The 18,740-nt window shown below is 44.8% G+C and overlaps 1 protein-coding gene across 8 annotated transcripts in view; it reads right to left on the bottom strand.

Annotated features, from left to right (window-relative positions):
* Nucleotides 1–4,398, bottom strand: part of VEGFA (vascular endothelial growth factor A) — a 32,111-nt gene extending 27,713 nt beyond the window's left edge. For all 8 annotated transcript variants that reach the window (XM_053304216.1, XM_053304198.1, XM_053304202.1 and 5 more), the window contains exon 1: nt 3,261–4,398. In XM_053304216.1, the coding sequence (XP_053160191.1) occupies nt 3,261–3,326 (66 nt within the window). In that variant the 5' untranslated portion in view covers nt 3,327–4,398. The remainder of the gene's footprint in view (nt 1–3,260) is intronic.
* Between the last annotated feature and the right edge of the window lie 14,342 nt (nt 4,399–18,740).

The following is an 18,740-nucleotide window of genomic DNA, read 5'->3' as shown; positions in this document are numbered from 1 at the left end:
CTGACTCGGGGGGGGGGGAGAAAAGCAAACTCAGTTCTAGGATAGTGGAAAGCTTCCTTTAGGCCCCAAGATATCTGCAGACGGCCAGAAAGAGGGTTAAGCTCAGATTGTACAGTATCTCCTGTTGGTTATAAGGTGCCCAAATTCCAGTTTGGAGCAAGGAAAAGAAAAGGTTAATCCAATAATTCAAACACACACACCCTACTCTTTCACAGTCACCCTTTCTCTCTCTCCCCCTCCCCCTAATCTCTGCAGCCTCATTAAAAGAGCTTTGTAACTGTTTAGGACTGGAACAAACAATCCAGCCACTTTGGGAGGGCCCCTGGGACAGGAGTTAAAACCCTTTCCATCTTAGACACTAAAAAAGTCTTCTCAGAGGTTTCTACTTAAGGGGCTTTGCTGCAGTCTTTTCCCATTTTAAATTCAAGGGAGAGAGGTCAGTAATCCAGCGTCAACCAGAGGGATCTTTGACATGGAACAGAATAGGTAAGAGGAGCCTGGAATGTTCAGAAATGAGAGGGATATATCCGAGGAGCACTATGAAAGCTACCTTCTTGCTGGGAAAAGAGTTTTCTCCTCCCCTGTTGTGAGCCCATGAGTTGGAAAAAGGAAGCTCTGGTGGAAGGTGTCCCACTGTGTTCCATCAACTTAGCCTAAGGAGCATTCCCAGTGTGGCCTGATCAACAGTAGGAAGCTAATGACTGCAAGATCATTAACAGTCTAGTCACACGGTCTTGTTCCCTCCCTCCCTCCCCCTTCTTCAGTGTTTGATCTTTGCCTGATCCCACTGGGGCTACAACTTTGGAAGGAGCCCCAAGAAGACTTGCTGCTCACTACATCTAACTAACTAACATCAAACCCCTTAAGCAAGAGAATAATAGAAGGGAACTTCTGACTACCAGTTTAGTAAAATCAAGAGCAGAATAGACCTGTCCAAGGTCTTGGATCATGGATCCAAATCCTGCTAACAGCCTTTGGGCCAAGGCAAGAAAAATTACAGAAACTCGGAAGTGTCCAGACAAGTTTGAAGCAAATCATCCAGCCCTCTTCCCACCAGTCGGACTTGCTTAACTAAAGGGTAATACTTTCAGAAGTGACTAGTCACTGGGGGAAGTTGGGGTGGGTGGGAGGGAGGGAATAAATGGACTACGAGTGCACCATTGTAACAGCCAGCCATATGCTCTGTGAGTGGAAACCAACACCTGTGCTTTCTGTGCCAGGTCACTGACTGACAATTTCCCACTGCCCCAGCCTCACTTCAGAACACTAATAGCCTCCATGATTAGTTAATTGTATCTTTGCCGTCACCAAAAGAACCTGGCCTTAGTACCGCACCTCCCCACTGTATTTAGTTAAGAGAAACACAATGCATTTACCTGCGTGACTCCGTGGTTTTCCTCCCAAGCTCAACTTCTCTCTCTCAACACAAATACCTACAGATAGGCATGTTTATCTAGAGCTACCAAGTATAATAATCAATATCCCTCTCTCAACAGAGAATCACACCTAATGCCCGGATCACAGGTAGCACCACTAATGTTAGCTTTGGCTAGCATTCCAAATGCTCCAATTACCATGGCACCTTAACAATCCACTCTATGTATGGTCTTAATGGCTGAGCATCCCCTCACAATCTCCTTGGAAGAAGAGAGTTTCCCTACATCTCTTTTTCTTCCATAATTATCCCTATCCTTTCACTCTGCCCCCCCCCGCCGCCGCCACCTTCTTTTAGCTCAGAGGAATGGCTTTTTACACCCGTCTCCCTTATCTGCAGCACTTAATATTTAAGCTGTGCCGTTTTAAGAGCAGTTTAAAATACGCACATGACCGTGATATCACATTGACCTAGCACCAGCCTCCCCAAAGGAATGAGAGCCACATTTCCCATCCAGCACAGCCCACAGGGTTGCTGTCACTTGAGCAGAAGTGGCAGCCTAACAGGTTAGCAAGGAAGCTTGTGACACCTGACTACATCTACATCTGAAATGGCCCCTAATAAAGGTCTTCCCTTTGGTGCTAGGGAAAGCAATGCCAGTAACAGGCTAGTTTGTACAGGGCATGTATTTTCATACTTCTTGTGGAGATGGGCTAGCCCATGTTGATCTCTCCCCTGAATTCCTTAAGAAAACTAACCTGTTCTACCCTCTTGAATTATGAGATATATCTACCTTGCAGTGAATATGGGCCACCTCAGGTGGCCCATGTCCAAACACCCAGTCCAAATGCCCAAAACACCCAGTCCAGACTCTTAGACACAACTCTCCACTCCTCAGGCATTTGAATTCCATGGGGGTGGGGGACAGGACAGAGGAGCAGGACAAAACCCGGAGATCTATTTTACAGGGATTGGAATGGACTTCTACAATTAGGAATACTACCAGGAAAGTGACAGAGGAAAAGCAATTGGGGAGTAGAGAGTACAGAAGAAGAAACTCCTATTTATGGAAACTCAGTGGCGTCACTTATTTTGAAAATCAATCTGGAAGACATGCAGAATCCATTTTGTTGTCTTTGATCTCTATTTGCTTTTGCAAACTAGGATTTTGAACTCCGGTCAGTAAACCTGCCTCTGACTAAAGCAAATAGGCCGAAACACCCTTTTGCAATGTCAGGGGAAAGAGAGAGAGAGCGAGAGTGTGTGTGTGTGTGTGTGTGTGAGAGAGAGAGGCTGATGCAAGAAGCCAGTGAGCTGCCTACATGCCCTGGGATCAATGACGATGCAAAGACGGTGTCTGCGTGCGGCGTTCAAACCAGGTTTCCAACTCCTGTTCAACTCCCCAGACAGATGGGAGGGAACCCAGCAAGACGGGGCTGAGCGTGCGAGGAAGCCAGACCTTCCTTTGCGGGCTTGCTCGGCTATGCTTTTGCTGCCTGCCTCGTGCCTCTCGCCACAGTTGCAAGCCCCAGCCAGCCCCATATGGACTCTGGCGTAAACGCAGAATAACCTGGCTGCATACCTCAACTCTGCTGCCTTGCTCTCAAGGCGTGAAGCGTCTGGAGAGGCTTTTGTTGGGAGCCCCCAAACGGCACCGCCTGTCCACATCTCAAGGGCAGCGTAGGCGCCCAAGTTCTCTGTACCTGGATCTGCCGCCCTGCACTGCGCGCAAGGGCAGCTTACGACGCGTGTGGGCTTCCTCTTGGCCCGACTATCACCTCGCCCCCAGCATGCATGTTCACTGTAGCGTGCAGTGAGCAGGCCATGCGGGGGCAGGAGGGAAGGCTTCCCCGCCGCCCCAGATCCTCCCGCCCGCCCCCTTTACCTTGGCGTTGTGAAAATAGAGCAGCGCCGCCAACCCCCAATGGATCCAAGTGAGCAGAAAGTTCATGATTCCTGGAGCAAGCTGAGGCTGGAATAGGTGGTTAGGTCCTCTCTGGCTCGCTATTCCGCGTCTTCCTTTTTCCTGGGGCCGCTTCTCCTGGGCGATCAGGGAAAGCTTAGAGGTTGGTGGTGCTGGCGGCGGGGAGAGAGAGATTTCTGTCTCTAGTTTCACCCGTCCATAAGCCCGGCTCCCTCGGCGCCAAAGATCGCGGATCTGCTCCACACCTCTCTGTTTCTCCTCTACTTGTACAGATTTCAAGGTCCTCGGCTCAGCTCGGTTCCGATCCGACGCCCCCACGGAACAATCCTCGCAACACCCCAGACGACTCCGAATTGTAACAGATTTCCTTCCCACCTCTCAATGGCAAGACACAGCACGCGCGCGCGCACCACAGAAGCACAAAAAAAGGGGGGGGGGAGAAAAGTTTGCCAAAAGTTTCAATGCATTTCCCCCCGCACACAAGGTCTCTCGCCTGGACTTGGATCCCGAGGCGGCTGTGACTCGCTGCTTTCAAGCTGGCGTTGAGTGGCTAGGTTTGTTTTGCTTAAAAATATTTAAAAAAAAAAAAAACCCAACACCTTCAAGAGGAGTCCCGATTCACTCAGACTGGGGCCCCTTCTCTTAAGAGTTAAGGCGAGGAGAGGGAATGGTTCCCCCACCCCCCCACTCTTTCTTTTTTCACTTAAAAAAAAAATCCAATCCGCTTAGCGAAGGAAGGGAAAGCTCTCAGCAGATCGGTGGGGTGGGAGAATAAATTATTGGGCGAATAAAAGAATGAATAGCAGATCCTGATGCGCTGGGAAGTAGGAGGAACTGCTCCTCCCCGGACTGAATCTTCTCTTCCCCGTACTAATCTATTCTGCGCCTCGGTTGTCTCTCGTTCCTTCTTTTTCTCTGCGGAGAGCCTGCACTTCGCTGTCTGTGTTGCGTGCGTGACTGTCGGTCGGTCGGTCTCCCGAGCGTTCTCTTTCTCGTTCCTATGTCAAGCACCGCACCAGAAGCACAGCCCAAAGCTCCGGCTCTCTCTAACTGAGTCTCGAAAAGAGACGCTTTTTCAGGCTGCCTCCTCGTAGTCCCCTCCCCCCAAATCGGCTCTTTACTCCTCCCTCTCTCCTCCTCCTCCCGATCTCAGACGTTGTATTCCCCATCCCCTCTCCTGAAAAGACGCGAAGCACAATTCAGGAGAAAGTTGTCTTCCGTAAACCCCCATTGAAAGGAAAGGAAGCTACACAGGAGGCATAGATACCCCATTCATTTCCGTGGGCGTGCGCAGGAGAGTTTCCTGTCGGACTGTGCTCATTGTTATTACCGACCCCATGTAATTACAGTGGCACCTGCTCCGTGGTTGCTCCAAATGGCTGAAGCTATTGTAAGGAAGGAGAGAAAGAGGTTGAGGCGAATTCCCTTGTCTGCTTCTCTACTCCCTCACTTTTACTGGTCGAAAGGTTTCGGTTTAGGGTTTCTAAAGCCCTCTCTCGCAACTGCTTTTGCTTTGGTCAGCAAAAAAGGCATGTGCGGACACATGTGCTGTGCCCTCAAGAGAGAGGAGTGATCACCTTCTTCTGTGCAGATTAAAAACTCATATCCTACTTTATGGAGAGAGTGTGTTGGAAATATATTGGCATATTTGCATTTTTATTTTTTTAAGCAATAGCTTATTGGGGAAATGACACATAACATTCACTACCTAGAGAATGGACTACTCTCAGCTTAGCAAGGCCCCCTATATTATTTAAGTCAGTTTTCCTCTCTGCCAGCCAGTTGTTGAATCAAAAGCTGTCCATATTCCTCATAAGCTCACAATGACTGGCACAGAACTTCCAGTCCTTGGAAATTGCTGTGATTTGGCACAGCTGAAGAAAGAGGGAATGCTCTGTGTGCGTGTGTGTGAGTGTGTGTGTGTGTGTGTGAGAGAGAGAGAGAGAGAGATGGGGAGGGGCAGGAGAAACAAGAAGGCAGGTCTTCAGGGTCAAACTAGCCATGATGTGGGAGTTCCATGAATGGAATTCCCAATGCACCCCCCCCTCCAAAAGCAGCTATGGGGGTGCAATCTGGATTGGGGCCATGACACAGTGGGAGGGGGATTAACCCCTTTTCCTGGTACTTATTCCCTGACTTAAAGTGCCCACCACCACCACTCGCAACCACTGTTATTTAGTCACAGAGAAAACTTATAGGCTCCAAAAGCCCTGAATGAAGCATGCAGAGCTATCTGGAGTCACCTAGTGGTAGAAATTTGAAGATGGAACCATTTAGAATTTTGAAATATTCTTTTCACTTTATAATGTTATTATAACATCATAACATTAGTTATAACAACATTATAAAGTTATAATGAAACTGAATGAAAAGCTTGTCCAGGTTGGAAAAATGTGAAACTATTTGTAGTTTGTGCCATTGCGATGTTCATGCATGTGTGTGATATGCATCGATCTGCATATTAAATTGCACTGTAATAACTTAAATGCAAGTTCTATGCCTTTTTTTAATATATTGACATATAATCCTGTGCACACTTACTTGGGAGCAGTGATGTGACTACCTTCCCAGGCAAGATCAAAACCCTGAACTAGTTTCCTCAAAACATAGCTTGGTTTATTTCTATTGGGAGAACAAAAGAGTCTAATCTCTTTCCTTCCCTAAACTGCCCCCAATGAGCCTCCAACTACTACGGCTACAACAAATATTTATATACCGCTTTTCAACAAAGTTCCCAAAGCAGTTTACATAGAGAAATAAAAATAAAGATGGCTCCCTATCCCCAAAGGGCTCACAATCTAAAAAGAAACGTAAGAGACACCAGCAACAGCCACTGGAGAAATGCTGTGCTGGGGTTGGATAGGGCCAGTTGCTCTCCCTCTGCTCCATAAAGAAAATTGCCACTTTTAAAAGGTGCCTCTTTGCTCAGTTAGCAGGGGAAACTCTCCAATCACTCTGTGTCCCGCTCACCATCCCATTTACCTGGCTTGCTTCTCTGGTAATGGTAAGGTGGGGGAAGGTTTCCCCCACACACACCCATGTATTTGACATGCTACTATGGCTGTGAGCCAGATACCAGGAGTTCTAGGAAGTGTAGTTTTCCAGTACTCAGCTCTTTAAATAAAACAAGATCCGGAAGAGGAGCGAGGGGAGGAGTAAAGAGCTGAGTTTCATTTGTCAGTTCCCATCTGACCAGGAAAAATTACATTCTCCAGCACTCCTGGCACCTGTTTCACAGCCAGGTGGAAGACCATATTTTTTTTCTTCAGATTAAAATCTGAGAACTTTGGGGGCTGCAATACTTGTCTCATACTCTGACTAACTGTGGAGGAAAGCACTTTATACATCTATGTATACTTATACTCAGTGGGGTAGAGGAGCAGTTCCCTCCAATGGCTTGTTGCCGGTCTCTCTCTTGTGTGTTTGTTTTTAAGACTGTGAAGCCTTTGGGGGCAGGGAACCATTTTTCGCTATGTAAATCACTTTGAGAACTTTTTTGTATAAAAATTGTGTGCACGCATGTGCATTATACATGTTTATTGATAATATAAAAATTAATACTGTAATAATAATAATAATAATAATGCACATTTGAAGTGAAAGATACAAGTTGTCAGCATTCCTATTCCTGAGGTGGAAAATACTCATTACAGTGACACTGCTAAGACTACAATCTTCTGTGAAGGCTCTCCATTATGTCCCACCAACATCTGATCTATGTTTGGTTGGGATTCAGAAGAGGCTCTCCTCTGTGGCCATTGTCACATTCAACATGGTTGTAACAGGTAGGTAGTTATGGTATTGATTAAAGCCACTGTGATTACATTGGTTTTCTGTATGGAGTGGTCCCAGTATGGGTGGGGTGTTTTTGTTGCCAATTCCCTCATTAGCAAGGTGATTGTCTCAGTTTCCACTTAAAGATCACTTTAAGAAACAGCAGGGCAGTTCACATGATCATAATTAGGGTAGGAGAGGTCTCCTACCCTAATTCAGGAGCTGTGCATACTCCTATTTGCTGATTGTCAGTCAGTGAAAACCAAGGTGGGAGGTGCCCTCTATACTTCCCTCCTACTCTGCAGCTGTGCTCAGCTGCTGAATGAGGTAGGAAGGCAAATCTTCTGACCCAGCTGCTCCTTAGCACACGAGCAAAGAGGGCGCCTCCCACCTTGGTTTTCACTGACTGATGACTGGGAAACACAAGCGCACGCAGCTCCCAAATTAGGATATGAGGCTTCTCTTACACACTAATTATGATCATGTGAACTGCCCTTATAGCTTTCTGATCTGCAATGCAAATCACCTATAGCCCTCTTTGGGCATCGTCCAAAAGTCACCCACTATGACGGGTACTTTTGATCATGGAAGTGCCCGCCATCATGGACGGAGCGTTCACCTCTTCAGACAAACGCTGCTCTAACTGTGAGCGGCACACTAAAAGGCATGACTGATACAGCTGGAGTGGAACTTCCAGCCCCATTTTAGACACTCTACTCATGTAGAGTAGCTTTTAGATAACGCCCAAAGAGGGCTTACATCTACGGCTTATGGAATCCTGAACCCATGGATTTGTGGAATCTTGATTCTGACAGCAATACCACTGCTAAGATGAAGTCAGATTATGAGAGGACTGCAGACTCTTACAATGGTCCTTAAAATGTCATTATCTGTTGCATAAAACTAATGAAGCTGAAGCCAGCAAGCAGAGCTTAAATGCCTTACTTGGTCTTGGGAGCTAGAAAGCTCCTTTTCTACTACAAAAGCCAAGGAACTCAGAACCAGTCTTTTCAAGGCTCTTGGGCATTGTGGTTTTAAAAACACCCTTGTTATGAGACTCAGAATAAAAATGAAAGCGCTGGCAATCAGCAACATGCAATGAACCAAGAATTAGACCTAGAGGTTACTGAGCAAATAATTTCAAACAAATTCTCAGTAAACCACAAATTGTCTCTGAGCAAATAAGAAATTGAATAGTGGGCCAGATTTTTCAAATAAATTCCTTATGTCAAACTGTCCATGAAGGTGGATACAAAAGTCAGAGAAACCAACATGGTGGTGGTACACGGTCCTTGTTTGGGTCTACACACAACAGGAGGGAAATTCAAGTCAAAGTAATCCATTAAAATAGTTTTCTGTCCACCAAGAGATGGTCTCTGTGTGAAGCTTTTACTGCAATGTGCAACAGCCTCTCTTCTAAAATTACCACCACAGTTTTGCTTGGCTGGTTTTGTATTTCATTTGGATCTGGTAGTCCTGACACTCGCCACAACATCCTGTTACCAGAAAAGTGGTCGATTTTACATTTGTTTGCATATTTGTATGAATCTAAACAAAAGCAATGAAAAGTCCAATTCTTCCACATAACTCCAGTTCCAAATAAAACTCTAACGTTGGAGACAGATACACAGTTTTCTAAGATCTTAAAATGCTGACATTGCACATTTGAAAGGAACTGAATTGTGCTTATCTCTTATATAGTGTGCATTATTTACTACACCAGTTCTCATAATTTCTCAGTTAAGAGAGCTTGTATAGCGTTTTGGTGTGCAGTCCTTTCTTATTCATGCTTCATCAGAAGTAAGTTTTGCTGATTTCAATTGACTTACTTCCAAATCTGCACAGGAGCCAAACAGTATGAGCTGGGGAAGTGAAATCATTCACGTGGCCATAGGTTAGCGACTGCTCTCTCAGCCTTACCCTACAACAGCAATAAAAGAATAATAATGGTGCCCTACTGTACTAGTCTGTTAAAAATACTGGGATAATGTATCTAAAGCACTTTGAACACCCTGAAACTCTGTGTGTGTGTGTGTGTGTGTGTGTGTGTGTGTGTGTGTGTGTGTGTGGACAGAGATAGAGATAAAGTTCTTGAGTTCTGGAACGCTAAAGCTGTAATTCTCTATTCAGATTTATTTTACAAACATGTATATTGCTTTTCTCCTCCTAGCTACTTTGAACACCTCAAATATAGTGGCGTAAAAGTCAGCGAACAAAAACAATAGTAAAACAATATTACAAAAACATAAAATAAATTATTGCTCTATTTGGCATATTTATATGCTGCCTCTATATGCTCAATACAGTTACAAATTAAAAATGGAAGTTAAAATACAAAATGCGCAAAATTTAAAAACAGAAGAATAAAAACATTTTTAAACTAGTTTTTAAAAAATAAACAAATGAATAAAAAGCTTGGTTAAACAAGTAAGTAAAATGACAGAACAACAACAATTAGGAAGAGTAGCGGACAACCCCATAAAACCAGAGCACCCCAAAAACTTGCCAGAACAAAAATGTTTTCATATGATGGAACACCCTCAGTGCAGCAGCCAGTTGAACCCCTCGCAGCAAGGAGATCCATATGCCGGATGCTACCACAGAACCAGGGCCCTCCCCATGCAATTAGGTGTGCTGGCGGGAGATGTGGACAATTATGGCAAGCTCACTTCTTAATCAAATGACAGATGGGCAAGGTGGAAAGCATTGTCCAGACCAGATCATAGTCATTTTAGGAATATGGAAACAGGACCTTGGAGATCTTCTCACCCAGATTTCTGCTCAGTACAGAATTGTTGCAGCATCCTGACAGAACCTCCAGTGAAGGAGAGCCTACCACAGCAAAAGGCAGATGGTTCTTTTAAAACAGTTTACTCTGAACTCTAAAGAATAATGTGAACATTTTAAAGGGAGCTTTAAGCAAAAGTTCAAACATGGACAGTTATTTAAGACATGCAGGCTTTAGAGACACTGAACAAAATGCAGGCCTTTTCTAGAATTTCATCTTGTGAGTGTATCTGGGTTTTGGAAACTGATTTGGGAGAGACATAGTGACAGTAGAGTTGCCTACATTCTGTTGCCCGAATCAGGGTCACAACTGGGCGGGGGGAGGGGGCACGGCTAGAATACAAGGGTAATCGGGAGCCTGAGTAGCAATGTCAGGGAGCTTCAGAAAAAAATTAAACACAAGCCCCCTAGTTTGTCTCTTGCACACAAACAGCTTGTTGATCACAAATGAACCAACTTAAACATGGAACATTTGTAAGGGGAAAATAATATAAGTCTCCTGGATTCTTACACACACCTTCTTGATCACAAACCAACTTAAACATGAAGTACTTGTAAGGCAGGGTGGGGGGAACCAAGCTTTGTGGGTCTTGGATCACAAACTCAAGCTCTATGGATTGCAAACCAACTGAAACATAGAGCTTTAATAAAGAAAAAGAAAAAAGCAAGCCCCATGGTGGTTCCACAAACAGACTCTGGATCATTCACAAACCAATTGGTCTGAAAGTTGGAACACAGAGCATTTGTTAAAAAGAAAAACAACCACCCAAGCCCCATGGTTTCAACCACAGCCCCTGAATCATTCACAATTTACTAACTGGAACATTTGTGCTGGTGTAAAAAAAGATATGCAAGCCCTATAGTTTCCTGACCTGGAGACTGGAGAGCAGCAGCAGACACAGAACTGTCCCTTGAAGAGGGCAAAGAGGCTAAGACATCATCAAGACAGCAAGTGCAGCACACAGCAACAATATCACTGGCAGTAGGCAGGCACACATGGCAGAGTGCTCCGCTTCTTTGTAAGCTGAGCCTGATGGGTAGGATGGAACCACCTGGCTGCCCACATGTGATGTGAGAACTTCTGTATGGCTGGCACTGGGAACAAATGAGGCATAGGAGATCACTAAGTTGGCACCAGAGCCAGCAGGGAATAGGAGAGACCAACAAGTTGTTCTAGTTAGAATTAATCAGCCTACTTTCCTTCTCTGTCTCTACAACTGAACTAAATTTGGTTCAAATTCAGGTCCATAAGCTAGATCTCTTGCACCTGAAATGTTCATGCGTCCGCCATCTTGGATCGGGGTGGACGACATCATTACAAACCACACCATTGAGGTGTCCTTGTGTGTCACTCACTACAACTGCACCTAATTTTATTCAAATTGGTTAGCTAGTCCACAAGTTAGCCCACTTGCATCTCAAACATTCATGCATCCGCCATCTTGGTTTGGTGTAAATGAAATTATCACAAACTATGCCATTGAGGTTTCCCCATGTGCCCCTACAGCTGTAGCAAATTTGGTTCAAATCGGTCAGGTGGTTCACAAGTTAGCCCATTTGTGCCTCAAAAGTTTACGTGTCCACCATCTTCAATCAGGGTGGATGACATCATCACAGGCTATGCCATTGAGATGTCCCTGTGCATCACTCACTGCAACTGTACCAAATTTGGTTCAAATTGGTTAGACAGTCCACAAATTAGCCCACTTGCACCTCAGATGTTTACATGGCCACCATCTTGAATTGGAGTGGATGACATCATCACACACAATGCCATTAGGGCATCCCTATGTGTCCCTAAGCTGTAGCAAATTTGGTTCAAATTGGTTAGGCAGTTCCAAGTTAGCCCACTTGTGCCTCAAACATTCATGCATCCACCATCTTGGATCAGGGTGGAGGACGTCATCACAAACTACACTGTTGAGGTATCCCTACAACTGTACCTGATTTGGTTCATATTGGTCCAGGTGTTGCAAAGTTGATGGGGGGGGCAGGGGACACAGACATACACACACGGACACACACACGGACACACACAGAATGCCGGGTGATCTCATAATCCTACTGGAAAGTAGGCTAAAAATATAGGGAAAATGGCACCCTGAAATACGGGGTGCCCTGATTGTTCCAGGACAGTTGGCAACCCTAGACCTCGTTAGAGAAACAGAAGAGTAATTGGAAGCATTTTAGTGCCCATGCTGCTGTTTCTTAACTCACAAATCACCCTTTGATTACGTACAAAACCTTTTCACCCTTAACCCCAAAGCACAGCACTAGAAAAAGGAACATTCCCCATCTCATTCCTTGTCTGTTGAACTTGCAGGAGCAGCACCTTCAGATATAGCAGAGGATTCTCTCTACACTGCTTTGCCAATACTCCCTCTGGTGTGATATAAGTAGAATACACCCAGAAGTTGCATACTTATTTAAGGATGCAGTCCTGCTCACAAATCCTTAGGAGTCCACTAAACACAGTGGGTTTGCTTCATGGATCAGACTGCACAATGTGCATTTTAGAGCTTATAACATACAAGCCTTTTGAGTCTTCTAGAGCATTTTCACATGCAATGATAAGATCACCTTTTAGTCCAGAATTTGTCGGTGTATGCTGTTCACAGAATTTTTTAAAAAAACAAAAACCAGAAGAGGGTCATTTGTCATTCATGGCTATGTTCTCAGAATCACGGCGATCCTGGTTAGAGAGTTAACCAGGACTTTTGAGCCCTATCAAGCTGGTTGTGAGAATGCAGATTTCCTGGGCAATCCTGGCTAAACTGCTGTGGTTAAAACTGCATTTAATCAGGATAGATAATGAAATAGTTGTCTATCCTGCTGTGGTTAAACCACACTCAACCAGGATAGATAACCAAATGGTAATCTACCTTGATTAAATGCAGTTTAATCACAGTGGTTTGACCAGGATTGCTCAGGAAATCTGCATTCTCAAAACTAGCTCTGTGGGAATCAGCCATCCTAGTTAACTCTTTAACCAGGATCACCATGATTATGAGAACACAGGCCGAATATATATTTCACTCGACAAAGCTTTATCATTTGGTTTACATATGTGCAGAATTCAAAACATGATTTAAGCATTACCTGTACTTATGAAAATGACCTTTGGAGCCTCCATAAAATGGTTATTAACTGAGGAGCTTGAAGTCCTCTTCATTACCCTCTGTTTCTTCCTGAACTTTACTTTGTTCCTCTTTCAAGCTTTTCATTTCTACCTACACAAGTACAAGGTTACAAAAAAAAAATAAAAAAAGATTGGGTAGTAAATGCCCACTTTCTGAACTGGTTGTCTTGGACAGGACTAATTAAATTTAGGTTTAAGCACTCCCCCAGATTAGCAGGCTGGTGGCCAATGACTGACTGATTGATTCTCTTCACACATATGTGATGACTCAGAGCCAAACTATGCAGTTATTCACAGGTGCAACCAAAACCGAGCTAAGGAAGTCCAGCCCAGTTTGGGTTGCACATGTGTACTGCCAGAAGCCGCATGGCTCCCGGTGGTAGTGTGGCGGCAAATCAGCTTAGGGAGCCCACCGTGTAGCCTGGGTTTGTGGTGCAAGGGCTCCCAGAAAGGAGGCTAAATGATTGTGTGTCATGCCACGCAGCATCGGGGGGCACCTACATACAAGTAGCCTCCTCGGTCTGCATCAGGAGGCTCCTCATAACACACCACCTGGCCCCAGGAACTCCCTGCTGCCTGCAGGAGCTGGGAATCATCTGGGCAAGTGATCTGCTCACTCACTGAGGGTGAGATGATTGTCTGCAGGGGAGTAAGCGTTCCGTGGCTTCCTCCCCTTGCCCCCTTAGAGTCCTTTCTCTGATTGTGAGAAAGGGACTCCATATGTTATTTTAAAATTTATTATTATTATATTATTATTATTATTATTTGATTTCTATACCGCCCTTCCAAAAATGGCTCAGGGCAGTTTACAAAGAGAAATAACAAACAAATAAGATGGCTCCCTGTCCCCAAAGGGCTCACATTCTAAAAGGAAACATAAGACACACACCAGCAACAGTCACTGGAGGTACTGTGCTGTGGGTGGATAGGGCCAGTTACTCTCCCCCTGCTAAATAAAGAGAATCACCACAGTAAAAGGTGCCTCTTTGCCCGGTTAGCACTGGGCAAAGCACTGTTTGGCCCTGTGTGTATGGTCCCCAACCCCAGTTAAATAGCAGGTATGGAGAGCAGTCATGATTGGAACTATTCTGGACAGGGAAATGATACTGAATTTATTCCCTTTGTGGAAACTACAAGGAAACAGACTTAGACTAGATATTAGGAAGAATTTCCTAACTGTAAGAGCTGCTCGACGGTGGAATAGTCTGTTGCATGCTGTGGTGGGCTCTCCTTCACTCAAGGTTTTCAAACAGATGCTGAATGGCCATTGGTGGGAATGCTGCAGCAATTTCTTGCGTGGAGTGGGGTTGGACTAAAAGACCCTCAAGGTTTCTTCCGACTCTAAAATTCTATGATTCTGTATACGCTGTGTTATTTCTCCAAATGCTTAAATGGATAAAAAAAGATAATGCACTGGTGGAGGGAGGCCAGCAGCGGCCCATGTCCGGCCACCACTGCGCCCCCCCTCGCCCCACCCCAGCGTCTGATTTCAGATGCAGGGGGCATGGTCTAGCTCCCGAACGGGGCCACACAGCTCCGTTCTGAAGTTAGATCAAGGCCAGTGCTGCATTCACAGCGCAGCCAGGAGAGGCTTTCCCTGACTAACTTCTAAATGAGGCCACACAGTCCCGTTCAGGAGCTAGAGCCAGCAGTGGCTCTCTCTGCCTTTTGCGGCCCCATTCGGAACAAATCCACGCACCCCTGCATATGACATCATGGGCGAGGCGCAGCCCCTGAGGAGGGGTGGCCTGGGTCCTTTGAATCCGGTCGCCCAGTGGTGGCTACGCCCCTGAGATAATGAATCTGTGGAATTCCTCTGCCACAGGATGTGGCAATGGCCCCTAGCTTGGATGTCTTTAAGGGGCTTCAACAAATTCATGGAGGATGAGTCTATCAATGGCTATTAGTCTCGCGGCTATAGGTCACCTCCAGCCTCAAAGGCAAGATGCCTCTAGATGCCAGTTGCAGGGGAGCAACAGCAGGAAAGGGGGCATGCCCTCACTTCTTGCCTGTGGGCCACTGTGTGAAACAAGATGCTGGGTAGATAGGCCTTGAGCCTGATCCAAAAGGGCTGTTCTTCTGTTCTTGTTTCATTTACACAATCAAAAACTGTGTTCTACCCAGGTTTGAGAGCTGTGGGTGCTCCTAATTTTCAGTTGTGTGGAAGCAAGGTAGGAGGGAAACCTGGGTAGAAATCAGTAGTGACCAATGCAGGTGCCACCAGCTGGCCAGTGAGAGGGACCTTTAAGTGTAAATTAATAGGTGCTTTCCTCTGCTACTGCCTCACCTGAACACTGCTCCGAGCAGCAGCATGCAGCTTAGCACCCCCTGCAGTGGGGGATCTCCTCTGCCACTCACCCGGCCACCAGCAGGGGATCAGCTCTGCCTCAGTCAGGTGATTGGCAGAGGTGACCCCTCGCTGAAGGGGGTGCTTGGCAGCACACTGCTGTTTGGGGCAGCGTTTAGTGGAGGTAAGGACCTATTAATTTGCACTTAAAGGTACCTCTCGCCACCCCACTCCCCCGGCCATCCCTGCACTACAGGCTACTGACTTCTACCTAGGTTTTCCTTCTCCCTTGCTCCCACACAACCAAAAATTAGGAGCACAGACAGGTCCCATACTCGGGTAGAATACCATTTTTGATTGCATGAATGACCTCATAAGATTTGCATTGCAATTAATTGTACTTTATAAACTTCAGCCACAACAGAAAAATAAATGATGTGTTGTTTCTTGATGCAAGATTATAGTAAGGTGAAGGATGAACAATGCTGATAGAAATAAATGAGTATCTGTTTCTTACATTAAAACATAGAATTATGCATCCCCACTTCATGATCAGTTTCTTTCTTTTTTAAAACACTTTTTCATTGGACCTGGTGTACAGCTAATTCAGATATGGAAGCAGGATTTGGCATAAATGGAGAAGGTAGGAAGTTATGAGTTAGCCTTGCAAGTCCCTTAGGATAATTCCAAAGGAAACAATAATATTAGGATCAAGGTAGGCTTGATTTATACATGCAGCGGAACAAGTTCTGAGGTCTAAGGAGGGGAGCTGGTCTTGTGGCAGCAAGCATGACTTGTCCCCTTTGCTAAGCAGGGTGTGCCCTGGTTTGCATTTGAGTGGGAGACTACATGTGTGAGCACTGTGGGATATTCCCCTTAGGGGATGGGGCTGCTTTGGGAATGCATGCAGAAGGTTCAAAGTTCCTTCCCTATCGCCTCCAAGATAGGACTGAGAAAGACTCTTGCCTGCAACCTTGGAGAAGCTGCTGCCAAAACTGAGCTAGATGGCCCAATGGTCTAACTTGTTAGAAGGCAGCTTCCTGTGTTCCTAAGGTGGAGGAATAGATTGTACTATTGTGAGCTGCCCAGAGAAGAATTTGTTATGGGGCAGCTAACAAATAAAATTTAGTTTTTGTAAACTAAACCTCCCTGCAAGTGGAAAACCAACACAAGAGGGAGCAAAGTGGACTACAAACTTTCTTCCTGATATATGGCTTGCTGTTTGTTTGTTTGTTTCGTTTGTTTGTTTGTTTGTTTGTTTGTTTGTTTGTTTTAACTTGCAGGGATATCTCTATCTCTATTTCTATCTATATATCTATCTAGATCTAGAGCTAGATCTAGATCTAGATATATAGATACACACACAGGAAAACATTCGAAAATGACATCCCCATCTGCCGCCTGAAATGGTACAGTCCACTCAACCACCAAAGGATTCTACCACTTTCTTCTGCATGTGCAGACTGGGCCAATCTCATTACAATACAAAGAAGCAAAAAGGCTTCAAAGTTCCTCCAAAGTCTTCACACTGGGTGTTATTTAAACAAAAAAGAGAAGCAGAGGAGTGAGAGAGAAATGTGTTTCAGGACATGAATACATAAAAGCCCCAAAGTCTGCAGTTTGTAACACTCTTACAAATGGCTGCCATAGAGAGCAAGGATGACCTGGTGCTGCAAAAGAGCAGCTTCTCAGAATTTCCCAACTAACTGCACCAGTGCAGTGGGGAAGCAGCAATTTTTACCATCCTCCCCTTCCCAAAGGAAGCTCTATGTCACCCAAAAATATGTCCCCCAAGAATGGGAACCTCCATGGCTGCTATTTTAAGTGAGAAAACATACATGCAGGAGATGACTTTAAGGTCAATCCTTTTAGCTTCTGTTGGTATGAAAGGGATCCTGTTACCCCTACCATTTTGTCTGGCTTTTCTCTGTTCTATGGATTAAATAACATTTTTAATATATATCATTTTGAAAAATGTATTTAAAATATTTTTAAGCATTGAGGCATTACTGTCAGGTGCCCCAAAGGAGCTGACATTATTCTTTTTATAGTATTCTTATTATTATTATTATTAGTAGTAGTAGTAGTAGTAGTAGTAGTAGTAGTAGTTTTGTTGCACTTCTGCAGGTAGCAGTAGCTTCAGCCATGGTAGGAGTGTTGATAGCATTCCAAACAGCTCTTACCAATTGCAATTTGTTTGTCCCAAAGGGGCTCAGAAATTAATCTTTTTTTTAATGTGTGAAGGAGACACAGCCACTGGAGGGACACTGTGCTGGGGCTAAATAGGGGCAGTTGCTCTCCCTTTGCCACCACTTTAAAACGAGGCTCTTTGTCGAGAGTTCCCTGAGAAATGTCTCTAACGGTGCATTCCAGAGGATTTAAAAATGGCGGGCAGCAGGAGCTAGCCACTGGATGCTATCAGCACTTCAAGTGCTGTTGGAGCTACTGCTGCTTGCAATAGTGTGGCCAGAACAAACAAACAACCCCACCCTCCACGCCAAAAAAACCCAAACATTTTAAGCAGACATGGAATTATGTAAGAGTAGGACCACAACTATTGATTAACCATTTAACCTACTAACGTTTTACATCCTTACTCTCTACCTTTTCCAATTTATGGCATGACTTGACTTGGATGATATTGAATACCCAACATATATTCAAGAGGATGAGAGGGAACCAACACTATAAGAAATACAACCACTCATTTATTCTGCTTGCTATGTTGTCAAAGGCATAACTTTCCATACGAGCACAGTTGTGTGAGACACATCACCAAATAATATACTGCCTAGCGAAAGCCTTGGTGTTGCAAGTACATGATAGTTAAGGCACACAGTTTTCTGTTCTTTATAAAAGAATCATATTGTCTGGTTCTAATAATCATGAAGCTTTTTAACCACCGGCCTCATCATTCCTCAAAATGGCAAATTCTCTTGATTTGCCTCTTGAGGTAGCTTTTAAATCCTAATTATTGTGTCCTGCCACCTGCACTTTCTCTTGGGTCCTGGTAATTTTGCACATTTTTTCCATGTCTTGGGTGCATGCAGCCATATGGGTTGGGTTTTGTTTTTTTTAATATACTCACCACTTTTAAAAGGGGGCTTTGTTTGTTAAGCACCTCGTGGACCAAGTTCCTGTTTGTTCCACTGTTTTTTAAAGCTGGTTTCAGGTCAGTCTGCCTGTGGCTGACATCTTAACTCCTGCAGCAAGTGACAGGTTTATTTTGCACTTCCTCCGTTCATTTATTAATTAGCACACAGCCGGGCCATTCTCTCTAAAAGCCTTTTCAGGGTTGAAGCTTGTGTGATCTGTCAAAATTATGCATCCTTTGAGGACTGTGATTACATTGTAGCCTGCAACAACTTGGTCAAACTGTTTAGTTATTTCACCCTTTCCATATCATACTAATGATCTTGCAACATCAGAGTGCATTATAAATACTCTGCTATGC

Source organism: Hemicordylus capensis, chromosome 1, assembly GCF_027244095.1.
Source record: "Hemicordylus capensis ecotype Gifberg chromosome 1, rHemCap1.1.pri, whole genome shotgun sequence".
Lineage (NCBI taxonomy): Eukaryota > Metazoa > Chordata > Lepidosauria > Squamata > Cordylidae > Hemicordylus > Hemicordylus capensis.
The sequence above is the reverse complement of the archived record's forward strand: the minus strand, read 5'-3'. Positions and strand labels throughout refer to the sequence as shown.